Source organism: Dermacentor silvarum, chromosome 4 (genome assembly GCF_013339745.2).
Source record: "Dermacentor silvarum isolate Dsil-2018 chromosome 4, BIME_Dsil_1.4, whole genome shotgun sequence".
NCBI classification, from domain to species: domain Eukaryota; kingdom Metazoa; phylum Arthropoda; class Arachnida; order Ixodida; family Ixodidae; genus Dermacentor; species Dermacentor silvarum.
Window position 1 is genome coordinate 98,843,776 of NC_051157.2, and position 25,001 is coordinate 98,868,776.

Consider the following 25,001-nt stretch of genomic DNA (forward strand, 5'->3'; position numbering starts at 1 on the left):
GGTCGTCGGCATCAGCAGTTATGAAGATAGAATGCGTCGCACAAGAACCGTCTACGTGGTAGGCGACTGCTCCCTAACTGGTGCGTTGGTCGAAAGCTGCGTCAGTGTACACTTGTTTTTGGCTTGGTGGTGCATCTGCCAGACTCTGCGCGTGACGCGCAGCAAATGCTGCCCGACGGTGCGCATGTTGTGCGCCCATGTTTCGAGGCGTTGGTGTTATGTCGACGACAGCAATATCATTCCAAGGTGGAATTTCCGATAGCAGTTGGGGTAAAGTTGATATGGTCCATTCCCATGTAGGCCAGTAGCGCCCTGCCTTGTCTGGTGTGCTTCAGACGCTCCTCGTGGTCTGCTTTTGTTGCTTCGATGGTTGCGCGGAGGGTAGGCAACTTCGCATATCGTTGTAGCTCCTCAACACGTGTGTGCTTCGCGAGCCCTGTGACGACGCGTAGAGCTGCTCTGTGGTCTAATAAAGCGAATAGGTTCCTCTAGCTACCGTTTCGCATGGTCGTGGCTGGCGGCCGCGTATCCCACTGGAAGGAAAGGGGAGCGCGCAAGCGCCGGAGGTCGGAGAAGGAGAGAGCGCTGGCCGATTGGCCCGCGCCAGCGTCTCCGTCACGTCTGACATGGCGGTGGGAGAGGGCTGCGGTGCGAAGCGGATGTGCTCTCCCGCGCGCGAGCTTTGTGGCGTCCGAAGGCTTAGATGGTTGGTGGTGGCGCTCTGTCGCACATTCCGCCGCCTGAACCAACTAGGCGTTGCCTGAACTGACGGTTGCGGTGCGCATTCGTCGTCGTAGTCTCTTGTAAAGTATCTCGTCAATACGCGCCGTTTCGTCCTGCGCTATACGCTGCACATAATGCCGAAGGAAGAGACTACCGTCAAGCGAATGGGTGTTGTGAAGGCTTGTCGAGGGCAGGCGCTATTCGCTTATTTAAATAATCACTTTCAATGGTATCTTTGTAATTTTCTTTATGTCTACTGCAGGACGAAGACATTTTCCAGCCATCTAAATTAGCCCTGTCTTACGTCAGCCAATTTCATCCTACATGACTACAATTTTTTAAATATCATCACGCCACGCAATACTCTGTCGTCCTCGACGGCGTTTTCGCTTCCCTTAGCACTCGAACAAACCACCAGTTAACACGGAGGTCCCAGGTAAGCCATGAGATTCATGCTAAGCTAGATTACCTTGAGTGGTGTTGCGCGTTAAACGTTCCCAGGTTCAGTTTGCAGTCCTTATCACCATATGCTACGAAAGCACGAGAGCACAACGCTCTCACAACATTTATTCGCGCGCTGAATAAAAAGTATGTAAATGTTTTATTATGAAGCATGCACATTGTTAGGAGAAAATCTGTGGACCTATGACTTTAGACTTTTTGTCCACCAGTCATAGTCGAACATTGTATACAGCGATGCATGGTAAATCGTACATAATTCTACTATGTACCGCGATGTCTGCATACATGTGAGCATTCGGCATGACAGAGCACATGACAGAGCGCATGACAGAGCATGACAGAGCACATTTTCAACCAGGAAGGTAGGGGTAGATCAGGCGGAAAGCAAAGAAACAGCTGCGCCAATGACCGATGTCGCATACGTTTACGTTCTTTAATATGATATAAACACGTTTCATAACGTAGCTTCCACTGACGTCACAGCTTGGAATCGTGGGACAACCATCCGCCATTGCGATGAACCACCGAACACCGTCTTACCACCGCTGAAGGTGTACTGAAGGTGCACGTCACCCCGGTCGACGTCGTTCTTATGTTTTCCGATTGAAGAACCTGCTCAGTTGTGGCTTGCTCTAACCGCGCGCAGTGACAGTAAAGCCAGGAGGAAGCAGCGAACGAACACGGACCTTTTCGGCCTGCAGAAGTTTGTAGAAGATGCGAGCGCACAATGTCCTTTGATGCAAAACCACAGAGTTTTTGGCTAGCGGGGATAAAGCGTGCGAATTTTGACGCAGTGAGCCCCAAGATGCAAGTTGGCGGCGTGCACTTTTGAATTGGTAATCCCGTAAGACGTTCCTGCAAACTCTGCAAAGTAGGCGACGTATCAGTCATGAAAACACCCGAGGTGGGCTTCATTTTGATATAATGTGAGGTACACTTTCCACATACTTCCATAGAGGCCATCGAAGCTTTTCAAGGATGCTCACATGGACTGGGCTCCAACCCATCGACTGGGCTACAGCGCCATTAAGACGGTGTTCCGTTTGGCTAGTTGGCGCATATCGACGGGTGCGGCCAGCATAACTTAGCATGAGGATGACTGTAGAGAACAGAACGAGGGACCACGCTGTCTACCAACTAAATTTTATTGAACGGAAGCGGGACTTATATGAGATAAAAACAAAGACAGAGGATTAGAAAAACAGAAAAGGAGAACTTGCAGATCTAAACGACATTGGTACACGTGGAAGAAAGATAATCGTTTTCTTTTTTAGGACAGGCTGATTAACGGCATGCTGACAATGGTCGCAATCCTGACACAATCCTTTGCCTTTCTTTGCATCCCTATGTAAGTCCCGCTTTCGTTCGAGAAAATTCAGCTAATAGTCAGCGCTGTCTCCCGTTTTTTTTTTTTTTCCTTTAGGAAAGCTCCGTGTGTCAAGAATGCAGGGAAAACCACATGCGGATAGTCGCGGCAGAGGCAATGATGGAGAATGCGGAGAGCCGAGTACGCATACGAATTCTGCTCCATTGACTGACGATGAAGCAGTTGCTGACAAGACATTGCACATAATGCGTTCATAGAGTTTAGAATTCAAGGAAAGCTTCAGCATACCTCTCCAAGTAGAGTCAATTTATCTTCCTGGAACCGTTTCGCTGACAGGCTTCTGACCCGTCCGCTCGTAAAAAAGTAATGAGATTCCAGCGATTTTCGGGCTTTAATTGGTTTGATATGGTAATGAAGTGGGCTGACAACACAAGATAGCTAACAATGTGATCGTGAGTTATCTCCTGGAAGACGCTTACATCGGCAGTCGTGTCCACTTCAGGCATCAACCTCTATATACGGATCGACCCATCCGTGCCGCATTTTGTCGTAGCAGCGTGAACGCTGCGGGAAGTGCTCAGCATGGAAACACTGTTTAGTCGAGGTTGGCGGCATTCTGAGCGAAAGGCTGGAAAGCGCGCGTTGCACCACCACTGCCCTTTTACCGCAGCCATCGTGGGCATGGCAGTGTCATGGCTGTCGCAGTAGTTCACCAACACCGCCACCGCCACCGCGCCACCGTCACATCGGCAGATGTGACGTCACATGCAAGCTATGTATACAACACAACCACCATCAGCAAGCGTCGCGTTTTCCACAATGCTTGGAAGACATGACACCAGCTTGTACGTGCCTGTAAAGCGAACAAGTGCGCATTCACCAACTTTCTTGCGTCAATTCATGAAAATTGGTCAGTACATCTCGATTCATATGCCATATTTACATGCGTATTCCACATAACCTAAGTGTACAATATTCTCGTATGAATATATACTCCCCTTCCCTCGTCGTTATTTATTCTCCTTGATCTTCCCCCGGTTTCTTTATAGGGACTCGCAGGCTCCTATAAATCATATGTGATTATTGGGTACGGGAGCAATGGGGCCTATGTGGTTTTAAAACAGGTATGTGTTTAAAAAACAATAGTTTACAAAAAAAGAAAGAAAAGTCTCTTTGACGTTTCCACGCACACACGCACAACGAAAGTTATACCAAAACAGTATAACTTTTCGCACTCCTACAGCGTTTTACTAAACGCAACCAATCGATAGGAAACTCTAGGGAACACTCACGCCCACGTCGTGGGACCGCAAGAGGAAATGCCCGTTCAGGTTGGACCGCTCTATGACGTCCATGTCGGTGACATATATGCAGCCACTGTCCACTCCAATGCCCATCATGGCGAAGTTCTTGAGAAGTTCGCAGCCCACGGCTCCAGCTCCCACCTATGCACGGGGCAATAGACGCACCATTGCTGGGATAAGTGTTTTTCCAACGAGGGGAGTCGTCGAGCTGACCCTGTCATGCCAGTGCCGACAGACAAGGGGTGAATGGCGCTGAAGGATATCCTGAATTCTCACTGGAACAGTTAATTTTTATTGCGACAGCAATTATACAGACACAATATATATATATATATATATATATATATATATATATATATATATATATATATATATATATTTGAGAGAAGAAAGGAAATCGAGGGGCTCGCTTTTGGTTAATCATGACCATATAATGCCAACAGACAATGAAGCCAACAAAGCATCGGGGCAATTACCTGTGGTTGATATGGAAATGTAGAAAATAATAAAAGAAAACGGAAATAAAGGTGGACGAAAAGATAGCTTGTCGCCAGAAGGCGCAGAACTCACAACCTCCTTATCACGTACACGTGCGTTGCACTACCAATTGCGCTACGGCCACTGCTATTAATCCGTCCACTAACTTGGGTATTTATTTTTACTAAATCTAGCCCGAGAGTGTTAGCCAGTGCCACTAAAAGCCATGGTGTGCTGATGTGGAACATCCTTTTTTGCCCAATGTCTCGTTGCGTTGTGATGAGGCTGAAGACAACCTGCCGAGTGCTCCCCGACGCGTCCATATGTAACATCACCCACGCTTCTTATAGAGAACCATTAGTGTTAACGAATAAGCGTCCCTGCAGCAGCGTACGATATGAGATCTACCGGCAGGCTATCTCGTGACCTTGACGGTCTTCCCCCCGATGGTTCTTTTTCATCTTTCTCGCTCTGATGCTTATCTGAGCATAACCATAGGAAAATAAATAACGTATGTCGTATGTAGAAGATGTATGTACGAAAAAAGTGCTTTCAAACATCAATCGTGCATCAAGCAACGCTCACCACAAAGTATGTCTGAGTCATCAGCAGGCGCTGCACATTAGCGCCGAAGACGCGGGATTGTCCCGCGTACCGCGAGTGCTCCTGCAAAATAAAGTGCAAACTTGACGTCAGTGTAATAAAAGAATGCATTCACTGAAGCACGTTTCTTTGTCTTCGTGGATGCAGCAGCAAGTAAGGTAGGGCTTTAACTTGCTCGAAGAGCAAAATGGACGTAAGAACATGGCATAGAAGCCTACAGGACATGGTCTGCTTGTATCTTCGTCCTCTCATTTATTAAGTGAAGTAAGGTAGGCGACTTTATGGGCGGCTATCCCGAAGTTTCCAACGGTACGCAGGAAATAAGAAAAGGCGAAAACAGGAAAAGTTGTCGCAGTTTCACCTGAAAGGCGAAGCATCAATTGCGATAGCAAATTTGTAGAGAGCTATACGGAGTAATGATAGTAGCTTTATCAGCTGTATAAACTTGGACATGCAGCAGCACCGGCAACACGCACAACTGTTGTCGACGCCATCGGCGTTTTGCCCGCGTTCGCACAAAATGCGTGCGGCGTTGGTGACTGTTGCCGGAGCCTCTGATATAAAAAATCTCACAGTTTCGCCCTAAGGGCGAAGCAATGAATGCGATAGCAACACAGCAATGTCATACGAAGTAAGGTGAGCGGCTTTGGTAGCAACAACACGCAGAACTGTTGTCGACGCCATCGGCGTTTTGCCCGCGTTAGCTCAAAATGCGTGCGGCGTTGGTGACTGTTGCTGGAGCCTCTGATATAAATAGGCACTTGGTGCCGCAGCTAAACGTCGCCTCCCTTCCCTCCCCCTCCCCCACGGCCTCTCACGCGTCTGAAGAAGGCGCGTTTGCTCTACATATATGGTGATTGTAAAGGAGAAAAGAGACGCCTACTTCTGCAGCCCTTAAGCGAGCACGGCGCAGAACGCGCGTTTGTTCTCCGCCGTGCGTTCACTCCCCGTGAAAGACGCGCCCCTCGCGCCCTTTCACTCGCACATACAGCGTTCGGCGCGCGACGACGATTTCATCTCCAAATGACGTCATACGGAACCTCACGGCGACGGCGACGGCGACGGCGACGCCGACGGCAGAAATCTGCTTTTGAGTGTCCATATAATTGCTATCGCAATAATAGGCACTTGGTGCTGCAGCTAAACGTCGCTTCTCTTCCCTCCCCCTCCCCCCCACGGCCTTTCGTGCGTCCGAAGAAGGCGCGTTTGCTCTACATATATGGTGATTGTAAAGGAGGAAAGAGACGCCTACTTCTGCAGCCCTTAACGCATGGCGCAGAACGCGCGTTTGTTCTCCGCCGTGGGTTCACTCCCCGTGAAAGCGCGCGTCCCTCGCGCCCTTTCACTCGCACATACAGCGTTCGGCGGCGCGCGGCGATGATTTCATCTCCATTGACGTCATACGGAACCTCACGGCGACGGCGACGGCGACGGCGACGGCAACGGCAACGGCGACGCCGACGGCAGAAATCTGCTTTGGAGTGTCCATATAATTGCTATCGCAATAATAAAATACTAAACGTGGCACACACATATAACACAAGCCACGAGCACACAAGTAGGGTCACCACGGGCATCAGCGCCGGAAGCATGGTCTAGTTATTTGGTGCAGTCAGCACACCACATTGAGCGATTTCCACACGACTCTAATAAGATGTGAGTGACATACACACTTGCGCTTCAACTTCATAAACATGCCTGTCCTGTATTCTTTTGTCTCGTGTGCCGCACGTCACCTAATTCTGGGCTGCAAGCAAAATCAATGTCAACAAACTCGCCGCACTGTCCACCTGGCTGAAGGTAGGTCCGGCCATAGTATGCTGCATTTTTTCGATGCCAGCCCAGTGACGCCCAAACCCGCTGTCACTGAGAGGGCGGCACTTTCCCAGTAGTTAGTCACAGTATGTGAGACATAGTTAGGGTCACGTCAACTATCCTTCGTCCTGCGCCATGCGGAAGCCGAGGAGCGGATCCGTGTCCTCTCCAAGTTTTCCATGCTCTTAACAGTTGGCATAAAATGACTGTGAATGCGGTGCCGTACCGGACCACTAGATTCCATGCATTACAGAGCCATCAGGCAGGCACTGAAACGTATACAGGAGGCTATGATCTGGCTTAAATATAAGTGCCACGGAAGGCTCCACCATCATTAAACGAAGTTCAAAAGCTTACCATGGCGTTGGCGTCTGGTTCCGAAATGTCGCTCTCATGGGGGAGGCACTCGAAAGCATCAAAGTAGAACCACTGCTGGATAGGGCTGAACTTTCCGCTACATGCCTATCCAAGGGCAACAGGGCAACATGGCAACAAAGCATAAAAAGACACATCTGAATAAGTACTACACACTTTAATTCTTGAGTAACAGTGCTAGAAAAGGGAATGTCTCTCAAAGAAACGTTTTGACAAGGGGACTTGTCTTAGCCCGTGCAGCAACTGCTGAGCAGTTGCTGCACGCTGCACTTGAGTATCGAAGGCTACCCACTCCAAATAAACATGAATTGGACAGAAGTCAAAGAAAATTCAGAGAAAATAAGCACCGAACGACGTGTCAGAAGCCTACCTTTATCACCTCTTGCGCTGCGACGCTTCCGATAACCGCCTGCATGGGGCACAAGGAGCCGGCAGATACGTAGGATAGCGTTGTGATTAGTTCCTGGTCCACTTTCTCCAGCGATGTGGCCAGCCCTTCGTTCTTCTCCATGGCCAATTGGACCACAACTGCTGCGTCCTCCTGCAATTGCCAGTGATTTCACAACGTTGCGCTCACGCACACCTGCCTCGGTGATTTCGCACATGAAGTCGAGAGTCTGACATATCTCGTTTGGTCGGGGAAAAAAAAAAAAAAGCTGACGTTGACCAAAATAAATAAATTATTAACAAATTGAACCGTCGGCCCCAAACACGGGAGCTTTGTTCACAATGAGGGGGAAACTGGTTATATACGGGTATACGAGGATATACGCAGTTGAGCCCATACATATATAGGGTGTGGGCGCTAATTGCATTACGTCTTCCGTCTTTCGTATTCATAGTTCCTGTAGTTGTCTGGACATGTATTGACTCGAAATAAAGACGCTGATTCAAACATTTTCTTCACGTGGGAGCCGTAACGTCAAGTTTTCAATAATTTTTTCATCTTGGTCAGGCGTTTGTTTTGCTTTCTTCATGATTCCGTGCATGTAATTTATATAGAGCGACTCAAAGAACACGTTCGATTTTCTTTAAATAGAGATGATCTGATTATAAGGATATCTATCCGGGATTGCTTTTATCACAGTGGAGTATATCTTAAAAAGAGTCGATCGAGGTAGTAATTAGACAAACAATTATGGAAATGAAACCAATTAATTTTATACGGGCAAGAGCCAGAGAATTCGTCGTAACGCAAAACTTGAAGTCTGTCATCCGAAGAGTTCCTAACAGTTTCCAGACACACAAACATTGACGCTGCTAATTTCTGCAGCGTAGTGATTTCCGGTCAATTTCAGTGATAAAACCGATATTGAACTGCCCAAGAGAGCAACTATCACGCCCTTAACCTGACTCCATGAGTGACGTGACTTTTCACGCCTCATCGTCCACATAAACTAATTCCGTTTATTAAAAAAAACAGCCTCTAGATGAACAAAGACACTGTATTATATCAATGATTTACTGTTTAGACACGCTGTAATTTGCTGTTCTCCTGTTGTGGATGTGCCAGACACCAACGGCATTTAAAACATTAGTATACAATGCGTTTCCAGGCTTTAATGCTTGCTTACGTACCTTGTTCCAAGGCCACGGCAGGCGTGAGTGTAACTTTTCGAAAGCATGAAGAGCTTGAAAACCTAAGTGAAGATGCGCAGGGCGATTCATCTTGGCGAAATCCGACACAACGAAGTCTGGGTTCCTCACGGAATCCTTGAAAGATTTCTGCAAATGTGCAAAAATAGAGGCATGTGGCAATCTTGTGGCGCCGTCTGACGAGCAGTTGGGCGAGGTAAAACATCCCGTCGACGATAGCAGCCCAAGCTAAGCTGGAAATCAGCTGACTGCTACACTAAAGACTACTCACGAACTGTACGTCCTTCGGCATTTTCACTTGCGTTGCAACGCCGCCTGAGGTGTAATCACCGAACTGCGTTGTGTCACCCACGGTGAACATTGTCGGACCTGGATGAATGTAAACCAAACCAGAAAAGGCAAGGGTGGTGGTAATGTAAAAGTAACTAAAGCAAATGCTAAGCGATGCTGCTGAAGCCGCAAGCGACAGTGCTTTAGAAACGTGCGGAGGCACCACTCACTTAGCACCTTGACTTTCATCGGTGGGCAGTTGTTGATCTCGGTCATGCCCTTGACTTCGGAGAAGGTGACGTAGTCGTTATCTTCGAAACCATGCCGCATTTGATCCAGGCAAGTCACCACGCCTTCTTTAGCCTATAGGGACACACGGAGCAAAGTACGTGTATGATGAGCGTAAGCACAAGAAACTAGCACATTGAGCCAGTACACCCAAGAGAAGTTTGGTACTACAGGAGCAGTTGAGTGGCATTCTGTGGTTTTATAGTTAAACGCAAAGTCAGAGAGGCTGAGACAATTTCCTGGGTGGCGGAAATAGAAAAGAAACCGGCTATAAGTAACTACCTAAGAAGTAACAACTAAATGAGGAAAGAAAGATGATATCCCAAATGGAAGCTCTTTACGTTTCGAAGCGAGATCAGGATGCCCTAGAACGCGTAGTTACAAAGCTAGGTACGCCAAGAAAGAAGGAGCCTGTGCTTGCTGCGGTAAAGCTAGGGAAGGAACGAAAATGTTTTATTAGAATGTGAAGATATCTACCCAAGCGTCAGTTTAGGTTTAGCCCTTGGGTTCAAAGCTAGCATTGGGAACGTCAACTTATGCAACGGAGACTAGTAAAAGGTGACTGGAGTTTGGCTAGCAGAAAAGTAGGGAGACCACAAACAATGGAGGCAATGTTCCCAATAATGGTTGGGGAAATTTTGATGCCGGGAATTTTTTATCGGTTAAAAAAAGAAAAAAAAAGAGATACGTAAAACATTGGGCAAAATAAGAAAAAGAGCTTCCTGGAGCAACCCACCAGGAAAACCCACCATACTCAAGGAAAACAGACACCGAAATATCAATGAATACATCTCGGGCCTCCTCCGCGAAAACAACGTATTTAACGCATTCATTTGCGACATGAGCCTCGGCACTGCATTGATTTCCCTCGATGTGGCATCAATTAATATCTGTACAGAGTCACTAATTAGTCACCAGTCCTATATAAATAAAATTTGATCCATTCAGACAGAATTCTAGTGTCAGAAAATACAAGTAGCACTCGCGCTGTGAAAAAGCGCAGTGAATGTGAAAAAGACCGATTTGATCACGATTAGTTTATGGGTGCACGGGTGATCAAAGCTAAAAGATACTGGAACTTAAAAAATATTTATTTTGAAAGTTGAGTTGTATTTTGTATTGAGTTTGTCCAACAACAATCAAACGAAGAAGAACGTCGAATGTTCATTAATTGAACGGGAACCAATAGGAATACTGTTCGAATAAACACGCATTAACGACAGCTCAAATCGCAAATCGCCAACCCTCCCTTAGGAAAGTTGATTTGAGAGCCCTTCGTGAATTCGGCTCACTGGAATACCTTGGTGATGGAGCCAATCGATACAGACATCGGCTGCTCCCCGTTCGTGTCTGTCACGTGGAAGTTGTCACCGAAGTCGCAGAATATCTGCCTGCAAGATGGCAAAGTCCCATGCACAACTTTTGCATAATCTGCGCTTCAGAGGCGGCGTCTTGCCGTGCGATAAAGAACTCGGCTGCGGTTACGCACCCAGCGAGTCCCCGGGTGTCGGCCACGATGAGAGCGATGTTGTTGTCGCGGGTGACGTCAGAGATGTATTCCTGGTCTTCGAGCGGAGTCTCTGTCAGCACCACCACCTGGGAGGCAACGGGCGAAATTTTAAGAGGAGACGAAAAAACAATGGCGAACAACACCGGACAGGTAAATTAAATATGCACACTTTGGAAACTTTCCCTTGAATTCTTTTTATTGCGATAGCAATTATATGGACACTCAAAGCGGATTTCTGCCATCCGCGTCGCCGTCGCCGTGAGGTTCCGTATGACGTCAAAGGCGATGCAATCGTCGCCGCGCGCCGTATGCTGTATGTGCGAGTGAGAGCGCGCGAGGGCCGCGCTCTTTCACGGGGAGTGAACGCACGGCGGAGAGCAAACGCGCGTTCTGCGCCGTGCTCCCTGAAGGGCTGCAGAATTAAGCATCTCTTTCCTCCTTTACAATCATATATATATATACATATATATATATATTTAGAGAGAGAGAGAGAGAGAGAGCAAACGCGACTTCTTCCGTCGCGCAAAAGCCCGTGGGGGGACGGGAGGGAGGGAGGGAGGGGAGGCGACGTTTAGCTGCGGCACCAAATGCGTAATTAGCAATACCGGACAGGTAAATTATATATGCACACTATGGAAACTTTTCTTTCAATTCTTTTTCCTATAATTTATAGTGTTTATCAATTAAATTAGGGGGTTTTACGTGCCAAAACCACGATCTGATTATGAGGCACGCCGTAGTGGGAGACTCCGGAATAATTTGGGCCACCTGGGGTTCTTTAACGTGCACCTAAATCTAAATACACGGGTGTTTTCCCATTTCGCCCCCACCGAAATGCGGCCGCCATGGCTGGGATTCGATCCCGTGGCCTCGTGCTTATCAGCCCAACACCATAGCCACCAAGCAACCACGGCGGGTAGTGGTAGTAGTGATTTTATTAAAGCAGAAAATCGCGCTTATTTCTGCTGCCCAATAGGGAGCACGGCGCAGCTTCAGGGGAAGGGGAACAAGGAGATAAAGATGTTGTAAGAAAGGGAAGACAAGGAGAAGCAGCAAGAGTCTCATCCAATCATGTAGGAGGCTGGTGATGGAGGCGATGGCCTGCGCTGGGGGCGAGCGCTTAGCGATGGGCGGTGATCCCGTTCAGTTCCACAAACTCCAAAAGGCTATGGAGAGCTTGGAGGTGGGGAGGCGACGGGAGCAGGAGGTCGCTGGTTGTCGCAGCGCGTAGACCCTGTTGCCCGTAGGCAGTGATGACCCTTGAGCGGTCCTGTGAAAGCGCTGGGCACGCACAGAGAAGGTTCTCGAGGGTCTCGGGGTCTCCGCAACGTTCACAGGCCGGTGTGGCGGAGCGTCCCTAGCTTGCCGTGCAGCCGCGCCGCCGTCCAGACCACGACCTCGTGGTCCAGACACAGCCCGTGCGCCGTCGAAGCAACGTTGCGCGTTCCCTCCTGGTAAGGCCACACTCTGGAAGTGGCCTGGGACCGTTGCCGTTTGCCACTCTGGCATCCGGGTGGACTGTTGTGAGCAGTTTTTATTGCGATAGCAATTATATGGACACTCTAAAGCAGATTTCTGCCGTCGTCGTCGCCGTCGTCGTCGCCGTGAGGTTCCGTATGACGTCGATGGAGATGAAATCGTCGCGGTAGGTAAGTGGTTCTTGAGGGAAAGGGAAAGGTTGGCGCTATCTTCTGCAGCCCTTGAGGGAGCACGGCTCAGCGCCAACGGGGAGGGGTAAGTGGGAGCGAAAGAAGGGATAGAGTGGAGACGCCATGGCTGGGCGAAGCAAAACCGGCAGGCATAGGCGGCACGTATCAGGCCGAGATGGAAGGCCTTGGTGTGCTGCAGAGTCTGCAGGGGTGTTGTGCCAGGCCGGTCAGGCCCGGGGTGGAGTGGGAGGCCGTGAGGCCTTCCCGCTTGTAGAAATGTCCTTAGAGGCGTGCGGAGAGCCCTGACGAGTCAAGGAACTCCACGACGCCTCGAAGTGCAGAAAGGTGGTGTCGGCCGGGGAAGAGGAGATCTTCCTCCTTGCCACAGGGGAGGCCCAGGCGGCGGAACTCCTGCAGGAGTGGGCCCCGCTGCTGGAGGTACGCCGGGCAGGCCAGCAGGAGATGTTCGATCGTCTCCGGCTCCCCGCAGGAGCTGCAGGCCGGGGACGTCGCTCGTCCCAGTCGGTAGCTGCGTGCTGCCGTCCAGCTGCAGCCGATGCGGAGCCGGAGAAGGAGCGAGGTCTCCCTGCGAGCAAGGCCTCGCTGGGGGAGTGGTCGTGGGGGGCATCCCAGTGCCACCCGTTTGTCTGGGTGGTGGGTCGCCAGGTGTCGCCGCAGCCTCAGTCCTGTGAAGTCGCCCTCCGTCACGGCCCGACTGAGGGGCACAGTGGAGTGGTGGGCGTCCTTCGCCAGGGTGTCGGCTGCCTCGTTGCCCGGGATCCCTACGTGGGCGGGGATCCAGTGCAGGGACACCGGGTGGCCTGCGTCCTGCAGCGCTGTCAGCCGGGTAGACAGCAGTGCGACTCCAAGGCTGGCGCTTTCTGGCCTCTGCAGGCCGAGGAGGGCTGCCCTGGAGTCGCAGAGGATGGCCGCTGGTACCCCAGGAAGCTCCTCAGAGAGTAGGTCGACGGCCAGGTGGAGGCCTGCCACCTCCGCTGCAGTCGAGCTGGCGTGTCTGGGCAGTCGACACTGCCTGCTCTTCTGCAGGGCTGGTGCCGTGCAGGCCGCCGTGGCAGAGCCGGTGTCCGGTACCACCGAACCGTCGACGTACACCAGGAGGTGGTCTCCGAGGGTCTCGTCCAGGAGGCAGGCGGCCGTCTGCTGCAGGGCGCAAGCGGGTGAGCGCCTCTTCGAAATCCCGGGCAGCTCCGTGGCGATGGGGACAGGAGGCCTCTGCGGTGGGGGCCGTCGCGGCGCGCCGAACGCTGTATGTGCGAGTGAAAGGGCGCGAGGGACGCGCGTTTTCACGGGGAGTGAACGCACGGCGGAGAACAAACGCGCGTTCTGCGCCGTGTTCCCTTAAGGGCTGCAGAAGTAGGCGTCTCTTTCCTTCTTTACAATCACCATATATGTAGAGCAAACGCGCCTTCTTCCGACGAGCGAACGTGTTTGGGGGGGAGAGGGAGGGAAGGGAGGCGACGTTTAGCTGCGGCACCAAGTGCCTATTTATATCAGAGGCTCCGGCAACAGTCACCAACGCCGCACGCATTTTGTGCGAACGCGGGCAAAACGGCGACGGCGTCGACAACAGTTCTGCGTGTTGCCGGTGCTGCTGCATGTCTAAGTTTATACAGCTGATAAAGCTACTATCATTACTCCGTATAGCTCTCTACAAATTTGCTATCGCAATTTATGCTTCGCCTTTCAGGTGAAACTGCGACAACTTTTTTTCAGGCGCTAGTAATTATACTGGCGGAGAACTTTCTGTGGCAATGAAAGGAAAGCTACGGAGGCAAAGCGTGCACAAGTGAGAGCGCTCCTGAAAAGTGTGCCGCGTATTAATCCACGTTCGTTTAGGCTAAGGAAGAGAAAACATAAACACCTTATTAGCAACATTTAAACGAGACACAGCCCACCACTAAGTGTAAATGTTTACTATTTTGCGTCTTTTCTCTTCCGCGACTGGGCAAACGCGAAACCGTCACACGCACGTGCAAGCTGCGTCGATTCGGCGTCTGTTCCGAGCAACCAAAAGCACTGTCAAACGCTGCCGGACTACTTGGCGTGGTAACACATGTGCAGCAGCCACGCGCCCGTAGCTTTCCCTTCATTGTCACAGAAAGTTGTCCGCGGGTATAGTGCTGTGCTTACGAGTCAGTATTTACAGCAAAACACACATTTTGGCGAATTGGTCAACGCCAATTTCATGCGTCCTGTATGGTTCTACCCGTGTCTTTCGTCCCTTTTGCGCCGTTTCAAAAATGCCGAAGTTCAGGATCACGGAAAGATCCTAACGGATCGTATGCCAAGCTCAAGCCTTCGCTTTCAAACGCGTGACTTTGTAAAGCTTTCGGCATGACTTCGCTTACTACACGCAGCAGAAGTAGAAACGTTAGCTCAAGAACACTCACGTTGAACCGCTTCAAAAATTCTTCGGTCAGGGGCTTAGTGTAGGTCGTGACTCGCACGTACTTGTTGAGTCGTGCCAGTGGGGCCTCGCAAGCCTCGGCTCGATTCTGGCCCAAGGTGTCCTTGCTCAGGTAGTACTGGAAGATACAGACCAAGATGAGCCCAGTCGAAGCCGCCCGAAACGGAGCTATATAGCTGTAATGTTGTAAATAAGTAGATTCTTGCGCGAAACAGAGGGCCACAAAATGAATGGACATGTAAATGGGACAGTGCCTGTTTGGTGGACCATATACTTCTTCAGCACCTGTTCTGTCTATGTGTTCATTTCGTTCGTGGTCGTCTATTTTCTGCAAAATCTACTTATTCATTTTAAGGCACCCACTAGCCCAGCAAAATGTTCTTAGTGCCAGCAATATCCACGCTCGATGCGTGCGTTTTGGCGAAAATGATTAAGCCACCGGGACGTATTTGCCACAGGGTTTCAGCGTGGAGCTGGCATGCCCGTTTTAGGCGCGATTGTTTCGTTGTGGTATAAACTGAAATGCATTCCTAATTGCTGCCACTGCCAAGTTGTGGCTATGCAAAATGTAGCGAAGTCGTTTATTTCTTCAGAGGTTATTACGCGGTGCGAGATATGCACCGCCGACGCTGCGCTTGTTGGTAAATGTCTTACGATCCAACACTTCAGGTTACGGTCAGACTACGTACGCAGTGCCCAGACATTTCGCAAGAAATAAACGCAAACGCAACGCTATTTTTTTATACTGCAGTCATATATAAAGTATAAACAGCGCAACAATCGAAGCAGGCGCAAGCGTACTTGATTGGCTCGCTACTTTTACGTCTGATCAAGATACAACAGTTAAGACGGAGTTTGGATTTTCCTTTACCGCTCAGGGGACTTCCGGCATGCCCGAATATGACAACGACTGGTCTACAAAGTCACGTGGGCTTTTGAGAGCAGTGGCTATGCGTGCGGCGACCGTGCTCATGCTTTGGTATTTTACCTGTATGGTGCCTGAGTGTTCAAACTTGTTTGTGCGACCCCCCGACTGCGCAGCCATCGACTGACCCCCTTGAAGGTTGATTGGCAGGTACTGATATGTAACGGTGCGCATTTGGCAATGTGAACGACCTGCTGCGTTTAAGATCGCAGTGTTACTAGCGCCCGCTATATACAGTAAATTATTGCTTTGTGAATGCTACGATCGTAGTCTGAACGTCGCGTTGCAGCTGTGGTTAGTACCTCGGCAAGGTGCAGCCTGCGCATGTGCGATGTGGCACAATTTGCGCAAGTATAGTGAGGTGCCAATAGTTAGTGCAGTCGGTACGGAGCCGAAGAGGTAGCGGTATTGGTAGCCGATTGTGGTGTAGCTAAATCATCCTACTACCGAAACAGACTAGTGACAGTCACTTTTTGCCTTTTGTGGCCACTTGGGGGAAAAATTGTCGATGATAATATGCTGTGAGATGGTTGCATTGCAATCCCGGTTGAAATGTGCCCCACGAAGTTAAGCACTAGATTGGTTAAAGTCGGTGGTGCGCATTTCCGGTTGTGATAACAGCGCACCTGTCGCGCAAAGGTATAGATAGATAAACGCGCCGATAACCGATGGTGGTGGCACGACGGAAGTCATCGAAAATATATCGCAGATGTGTTCTAATTATTTACCAGTGCATTGTCATAGAGGCCCGGCAGTAAGCAGTGCCGCACTCACACTCCATTGTTTCGGCAAAGAACGGCTGCTCGGGAAATTCGAGCTTCATTGCACTCGAGCAATGACGACATTTGCAACGAGCGAGCTAGGACGTGTTAATTCGCGAATGTCCTCACCTGCGATGAGAGATCGACCCGGGTGCACACCATCTCATCGTGCAGAGTGACCGACCTGACGCCAGCTAGAACGATGTTCTTCGCTACCTCTACTCCTAGGCCGCCCAGGCCCGAAATGAGCACGTCCGATTGCGCCATCCGCACCATGGCGTCGCGCCCGAGCACGTAGCTGCAAAGCAAAGTGTATTTCGCCTCAGTTAATATTTTTAGTGTAATAATGTAGACGGAAAGATTGTAATTATTTGTCAGTTCTCTGGCACTGTCAGTATTTGTCATAGAACTGACAAATAATTACATTGTTTCCGTCTACATTGTCAACTAGAATATCGGCTATCCCCGTTTGCTCTCTGATCCACAGCGCTCTCTTCCTCTCTCTTAACGTTACGGCTAACATTTTTCGTTCCATCGCTCTTTGTGCGGTCCTTAACTTGTTCTCGAGATTCTTTGTTAACCTCCACGTTTCTGCCACATATGTTAGCGCCGGTAGAATGCAATGATTGCACACTTCTCTTTTCAACGACAGTGGTACCAAGAGAAGGGAAGCGCAGTCGAAGACGGCAGAAAACTAGGTGGGGCGATGAAGTTAGGAAATTTGCAGGCGCAAGTTGGAATCGGCTAGCGCAAGACAGGGGCAATTGAAGTTGCAGGAAGAGGCCTTCATCCTGCAGTGGGCATAAGTATAGTCTGATGATGATGGTGATGATGATGATGATGATGACACTGTCAGATTCCGTTTTCATGGAGAAATTATTTTGTTAAAAACGGGCATTGTTGTGTAGCAACTACTTGAATGGGAAACCGTCATGATGAGATGAGGCTACTTCGGAGTTGTGATGTATTTTATGGCGGTGTTATTATACTTTCTTTTTCTTTTTTGTGTCTGCGCGTGTTACACAGCGCCCTAATACAATTATTGCTCTGATTCCACACGCTGCGTCTTAATGAAAGCCTCAACCACCTCCGTGGTTATAATATCTAGCGCGGCAGCCCTTGGAGCCAGCTGTAATGTCCCGTGAACTAAGTGACAATTATATTCTTACGCGAATTAAGAAGACGGTCGCACTGGAGCGCATGCCCTTGTTTTTCGAGAGATGAATTTTATGCTGACTAAAAATAAAGGAACGTTTTACTCTGGTTGCATCTTAGTTTCTTCGTCAATAAAATTCGTACCTATAGCTTCAGACATTAGATTAAAATATGTGACAGAAAAAACATATGTCGAAAAAGATACATACACCCTGCTTTTTGTGAATCAAAGCTCTATCGAAGCGTCAAGATAATTCTTTATGGTGCAGTAGAAGCTGTGGCTTTAGATAGGGGAGGTTTCCAAGATGCCGCCTGTTCGGCTTCACTTTCGGAACACCTGTATGTCACTCTTTTGCAGCTATGGCTGTCAAAAGAAATTTTCAGCTGCGTCAGCGTTGTCACCGTCCCCATAGGTTATCTCCATATAGCATATTTCTGGTGATTATCACCGCCATATTGTCAAATGCCGACTATAAAATATGATACCCATATTAAACATAAGAGAACGAAGACATCGTCAGCAGTTTTGAAACTAGGGCGTTACCCAACAAATTGAGCTCCGAGATGTGAACTAAGTGCAAGCACTAGAGGCGGTCTGAACCCTACGAGGTATAGTCGTAGCAGCGCGCGGTAAGTTGCCCGTGACAGACGTAAGCCAGCAGCGAGGTCAAGAGATAGAAGTAAACTTTATTGGAGGCGTAAATTAGTAGGTGAGACCCTGGCAGAGGAGCTAGCGTGGAGACCGTGTGGCAGCGACACGGTTAGCACACTCTGCCAGCCTGACTTGTCATCCGGGGTTATTCGCCTTGATCGCACGCTCCCAGGCCTCGAGCGTGGGGGCTTGCCGAAGAATCGTCCTTGGCGGGAGGTTGAATGCCTGCCCCCCCCCCCCTTTAAAGTACGTGATCTTGGTCTGCGGTTAGTGCTTCGCGGTGTCTGCAGTTAGCTTTTAACTCTTGCTTGGAAATTTCAGCCAACCTTTTGGGGCTTAGCACGGATCGAGTCTGTACCCCGACGTAGAGTCGTGGCCTGCTTCCGGGAGAGAATCGCGCTCGGGAACGGATACGCTTTGCGCGAATCCTTGTAGAATTGCGTGAATTCGTGAAAAGTGAGGATGGGTTCAAGCCGGCCACCCGAGTGGAGCGATTCCACCTCCTGGTTATCTGCTGCTCATGCGGCTAGGTGATCTGCTTCGTTACCCGGGTTGCCGGCATGATCTGGCAACCACATTATGTGGATGGTGTCCTGGGGTTTGAGAAGTCTCCTTGTAATGGGGCCGATTGCCTCAATAGAGTAGCTCATTGGCCGATTTAGAGTTTGACACAACGAATTTACCATCAGTTAGGGACGCGCCCATGGCAATTGCGGCCTCTTCCGCCTCCACAATGGAGCACGTATTGACCGTGACGGGGCTAATTTTCCGACCGCTGGCATCAACGACAGCGATTGTGCAACGGCCATTGCCCGCACAGGCGGCATCCATGTAGAGGGTCGGTTTGTCCTTAAGACCTCGCCAGAGTGCGTCCGCCCTGGCTTTACGTCGATTGCATTGCACAGGCTAGCATGGGTTCGGCCTAAACCAAAAGTCTTTGCATTGCCCTGCCCGCAAATCAAGGGCCATCAAGTTGTCTTTTTTGTGGGTCCTATTGTGTGCGCTGTCAAGCTATATAATAAAGCCTCACTTTAGCCGAACAGTGCATGTCAAACAAGTATTTTTTATTGGTGTTTTACGTGTATCACGAAGGAGTTGTCTGAAATTATGATGTACTTATCGCTTAGCGTGCCAATATTTGAATTTTTGAATTTGAAGTGATTGTGTTGTTTCGACTCTAAATACTACATTCAAGAATATAAAAATCGGCTTCTTCAAATATTTATTATGACCGAATATACGGGCTCACTACAAGTATTGGATTTTGCTTGCCATGGCAAAGATAGCTAATCAGGCCTGTTGGCATGCCGGAAGTGTGTACAATGTTAAGCATAACGGTCACGGACACAAAAAAGAACGATGGGGCACACATTTTTCTTTGTGTCCTTTATGCGCAAAACGTCCGTGAATGTCGTGAACCGGCCCACTTGAGTGCCAGTGCCCGTTGCAAGTCAACGTGAAATCCTGGCGACTTTTCTAGCTTACAAGCTTTCCAAGTTAACGGACTTGCGCATAGCAAAACTTGTATTGAAGAGAAAAGTTTATTTCCGCCTTTCCACTCCATGGTGTTCTCCCCATTCTGATAAAGCCAGAAAAGATTCTGTAGACCATTCGATAAGGAAGCCCTTATTTTATGGGGGAAATTTCAATTTGATGTGCTTCGAAACTTTCACTGTTGGAACACCACCGCTACTTAAACGTCCTTTACCCAGCTCTCCTTGCTCCAAAGTAACGCGCAGCATGCCGAGAGCCATGATGCATGAACAGTGTTACGTTTACATCCTGCACGCTCTGCCCTATAAAAGCGGCGTGCTGTCAGAATTTCGTACTGCGGGATGCAACTTGACGGCCGTCTGGACCCTATAGACCTAAAGTGACAGCTGGGCGCTGTGATAAATACGCTTGAGCAGCTGTATACGTTCTATTATGCGATGCGATGAGAGGCCATCGACATTTGATTCATTAGGACCACCTCGATACACAACAGTGTGGTGTAAAACATTGCGCAATCCACTACTCCTGTCACGTGTCTCTCTGTACGTCAAAGCACTCATCTGCTCTTTTCCCGCTCCCGCGCTTTCAAACACACCCCCAGTTGCTCCTCCCGACGAGGACATACTTCCTCTACAAGGCCGAACACCATGTTTTACATGTACAGCGCTATCGGGTTAAAACCTTGGTGAGCACACACGTAGTCCACTGGAATATATCAGGATCGGTCTATCCACGCCTTTATTACACAGCCGCTAGGATCGGCTCGCCACACTCTGCCCGTCGACACATGCTATCGCATTTTTGTAAATTGCTTCGAAGACTCTGACTTTACTTATTCGTACTGTTAGTGTCACAAGCACATGGACTGTACGTATATAGTGGCGGCGAGTTGACTCACAGTTGTCTGGAATACAGGCTCTCGTCGATATAGGGTGGGTTCTGTCCTGATGAGTCCGAGGTTTTCCCATGTTCCTGTGCATAAAAAACCGCCGAGGTTTGCCAGAATCGACATCACAAAAGAAAGCCAACAATTTAATGAGAGCAAAGGAAAATGGAGGCGATGAATCGCGATTCAATAAACCACAGCTCAAGTTTAACTCAAGGAAGTTTTCACACTCTGGTAAGGACAGGTGCACTCATGCAAGTGGTAAGGTTTTTTCTGCTTTTAACTTCATCATATTTTGCGCTTCTGATATCGCCCTTCCTCTGTTTTTCCTTGCAAATGACGTTATAGGATTTCTGTTGTGTTTCTGTTGAGTTCTTGTTGGCAGTATATTTTGTATTGATTGAGATGCAAGTGAATGTCATATATCACTTTTGCAAGGGTTCTTTTCAATTTGTATTTTTTTTAACTTACAGACTAGGTACGATTTTCACGTTGTGAAGAAGGTTGCAGGCGACGCTAGCGCGAGTGACATCTAAACAAGTTTTGACTACACCATTTTACGCTTAGTACCATAGCCTCTTATAATTTTTCATGCCCGCTTGATGATGTACGTCGCACCTTGTCCTCTACGTTGTCCTCTCCTTTCCTCCTGGATTCATGCCTCGCCTCTTTGCGCGTCCCCATACCCGGCTGCATTGTATACCACGAACATAGCTACACCTCGGAAAGCATGATCGGCGAGGTAGACTATGGTGAAAGCTTTCGCAGAGGAACAACGAATAAGTTTGTGCTACCCAACTCGCTTCATTGCTGCCATCTAGCGCTCAACACAAGACAATGGCAGAGTGAATACCGATGAAGACAGTGCTATAGCGCCTGTATTCGTCGGTTTTCACTCTTTCCTCGTCTTGTGTTGAGCGCTAGATGCAGAAATGGAACATCAACATGCCCAAACTTACGGTATTTCAAGTTTGGCTCATTGCTTCGTCCTCAGAAACCTTTCACTTTCCTTCAAAATATCCGAGGCCTATTGTTTCACGAGAAATTGCAGTGGCTGCGAGCTGCAGACGATCGTGCCACATCTTTCGTCGTGCGCGCATTGTCACCGACAACCACAACATAAATGTTTTGGCGTTCCTACTTTTATCCAACGGAAGCCTCTGGCATTGCATTGAGCACCCTGGACAGCCAAATCAAAAGATTTTTCTAGCATTCGATTAGTTTCGCTTCATAAAGGCTTAGCAGTCAAAGTCGACGAAAAATAAGAGAAGGTTGACGTACATGGTATATATGTATTTATGAGTAGTAAAACTGAGGCGTCAGATATAATGCAGTGCTACATAATTACGTAGTTTTGTATTATTTTCATCGTCGCATTGTGCAGACCTTAAATTTTTACAGCGAAGCTGTCTATGGCTAGGGTTTCATATTTTGTGTCCATCAACAGATCTGCGTCTGCAAAAACTCGGCTCCCGAATTTGATGCAAGATTGCTTCATTCTATGCAAAAGCTTAGACGTCTCATCATTTGGATATGCATTTTCAGTAGATTAGATATAAATAAGCACCATTTTAAAGAGCAGTGGAGTCTCAGGTAGATACTGCGGGTTTCTCTAACATTTGCCGCCATGCGACCCACCTGTACGCTCGCACTTCCCTCTCCCCTCTTTGTCATCGTTCCAAGTGCCTGCGTGCTTAGTTTCCTGCCGCTCTCCCGGCATAGCGGTCCCGTCACACGTGTCAGTTTCCTCCGGATCCCCGAGGTGGCGGTAGTCTACCAGGCGAATGTATGTCTTTCTTCGGGATGTCTTTCTTCGGTCTTTCTTCGGGATGGTGGTACGGCCATCACCACTCATGAGAAATAAAATTTCCTTATACATTTGATCTAAATTCTGTGTCACCTCTATGTCGCGTGCTAAACTGCTTCGCTGGTAACCACCTTGACAGCTGTGGAATGACGCGGGATTTTCCCCGTCTTCGCACAGCCCCCCAAACACACCGGCGAACGCTACCTCTCAACCGTTCACCCCATCCCTCCTTTCTCCGCCAATCCGGTGAACGCTCCAGCATCCCGTCCTCAAGGCCCTGAACCGCGCCGTGACCCCATTTCAGCGATATTGTCGCTAGATGTAGCGATTTTTGGGTCTGTTTAGCGACCAGCGACTTTTCTAGGGACGCGACAGACCAATTGACGACATATTAGTTATTTCGAAGTTAAGAAAGTAGCTTTGAAAATAACATTCTAGAACGCGCTGTATTACTTAAAAGCTAAAAAAAAAGTTGTCGCAGTTTCACCTTAAAGGCGAAGCATCAATTGCGATAGCAAATTTGTAGAGAGCTATACGGAGTAATGATAGTAGCTTAATCAGCTGTATAAACGTGGACATGCAGCAGCACCGGCAACACGCAGAACTGTTGTCGACGCCGTCGGCGTTTTGTCCGCGTTCGCACAAAATGCGTGCGGCGTTGGTGACTGTTGCCTGAGCCTCTGATATAAATAGGCACTTGGTGCCGCAGCTAAACGTCGCCTCCCCCCCCCCCCCCCCCCCGGCCTTTCGCGCGTCGGAAGAGGGCGCGTTTGCTCTACATATATGGTGATTGTAAAGGAGGAAAAAGACAGAGACACCTACTTCTGCAGCCCTTAAGGGAGCACGGCGCAGAACGCGTGTTTGTTCTCCGCCGTGCGTTCACTCCCCGTGAAAGCGCGCGTCCCTCGCGCCCTTTCACTCGCACATACAGCGTTCGGCGGCGCGCGGCGCCGATTTCATCTCCATTGACGTCATACGGAACCTCACGGCAACGGCGACGCCGACGGCGACGCCGACGGCAGAAATCTGCTTTGGAGTGTCCATATAATTGCTATCGCAATAAAAAAAGGCTGCCGAAATTGGCTGTATTGGGAGCGTGGGCTCTGTGACCACAGCGAAGCAGCAGTGGTCTGCTCTCATTGAGGCCATATGTTTCCCCCATGTCGCAGAAAATCCGGCGTCGGCCTCGGCATTGGCGCCCGCGGCCGAGAAAATCATCCCCAACCACGTTTAGGTAAGCCACGCCATTCTATCATTAATGGTGCTCATACCTTGCCTTGCATTCTTGGCAAATCTATTCCTCGGAATATTGAGAATGAAAATCCGCAAACAAATGTCATGAAACAAAACACCCACAGCGCATGCCTTTTATGTTAAATATTCTCAGACTGAAATATTATAAGTGCGAAACAAATACGGAAACCTGAAAAATGACTCAATTTCTTTGGCGTGGTTGTGCACTATCTCCGGGATCGGCCCACGCAAGAGGCCGCGTTTCCACCAGAAAGCTCGCCTACGCGCATAGCGTTCGCCGCCAGTGTTTTCCAGTAACCATTACGGTCGCATAAGCTGCAGTCGTCGGGAACCATGAGTAGCAGTCATGAATTGTTGAATGCTATCGCGTTCCACTCTTAAAAGCCAAGCTTAAGCGTCCTCCCGATTTTTGACCATAGGCTTCATATTGTGGTCGCAAAATGCAATTTCTTATTTGCCTCCCTTTTTTTTCATTATTTATGAAGCCAATTCAAATGGGTCTTAACACTATGGATGCTGTGTTTTCAATAATTATGTTCGATTGGTGGACGCTTGCAAGCGTAGCAGTAAATTAAGTGACCAAATTTTACTGCCATACATTTTATGCGAGGTTTAGAACACAGCAGTTGAATAGGACTGATAAACTGTAGAAATGAAATGCGTGCGGCCGGGCCCGGTCACGCAAATCTGAATGCACCGTCTCCGTTGCTAACGGCTTTCGAACAAATCAATACTACACGTACACGGAGCTTTCAGGTAGATCAAAGGGTGGAAAGGTAGCATTTGACCTATATGAAGGTTGCGTAATTGTAATTGCCGTGTTTAACAACATGAACAAGATCGTGTCGCATGATTTAGTTCTCCTTTCACGAGCGCAGCAAACTATAGAAAGTTTGTAGGCATAACGTGAACTAAGTGTAATCTTAAAATCCGACGATAAACGACAGATTTCAGCTTTCATTATGCACGGTTTTTTTAATACGTTCGTAAAGTAAAAGTCCGTTACACTCATGCTGGAAAAGTCCCTGTGTACTCCTCCCCTGCATGGATAGACACATTCGAAACATATCAGTAGATTCGTTACGCCATGCCAGCGTATATTAGAGTGCTCTGAAAGTGTCTACGTTGCAGTATAAAGGTTACTCAATAGCTTTAGCGACAATCGTTAGCGACAATCGGAGCAAAAGTTTGTGAAGATTTAGCGACTTTTTTGTCTCAGTTTAGCAACACACTAAAAAAA

The 25,001-nt window shown here is 48.8% G+C and overlaps 2 protein-coding genes across 2 annotated transcripts in view; one reads left to right on the plus strand and one right to left on the minus strand.

Annotated features, from left to right (window-relative positions):
* Positions 1 to 25,001, plus strand: part of LOC119450432 (sialin-like) — a 233,203-nt gene that overhangs the window by 170,000 nt on the left and 38,202 nt on the right. The window lies entirely within an intron of this gene.
* LOC119450435 (ubiquitin-like modifier-activating enzyme 1) overlaps positions 1 to 25,001 on the minus strand; it is a 46,693-nt gene that overhangs the window by 21,146 nt on the left and 546 nt on the right. The window contains 12 exon segments of the mRNA XM_049666499.1: positions 3,805 to 3,957; positions 4,879 to 4,956; positions 7,069 to 7,173; positions 7,457 to 7,627; positions 8,665 to 8,811; positions 8,954 to 9,051; positions 9,183 to 9,315; positions 10,541 to 10,631; positions 10,730 to 10,836; positions 14,811 to 14,945; positions 16,643 to 16,811; positions 20,713 to 20,786. Of these exon segments, the coding sequence (XP_049522456.1) occupies positions 3,805 to 3,957; positions 4,879 to 4,956; positions 7,069 to 7,173; positions 7,457 to 7,627; positions 8,665 to 8,811; positions 8,954 to 9,051; positions 9,183 to 9,315; positions 10,541 to 10,631; positions 10,730 to 10,836; positions 14,811 to 14,945; positions 16,643 to 16,811; positions 20,713 to 20,786 (1,461 nt within the window).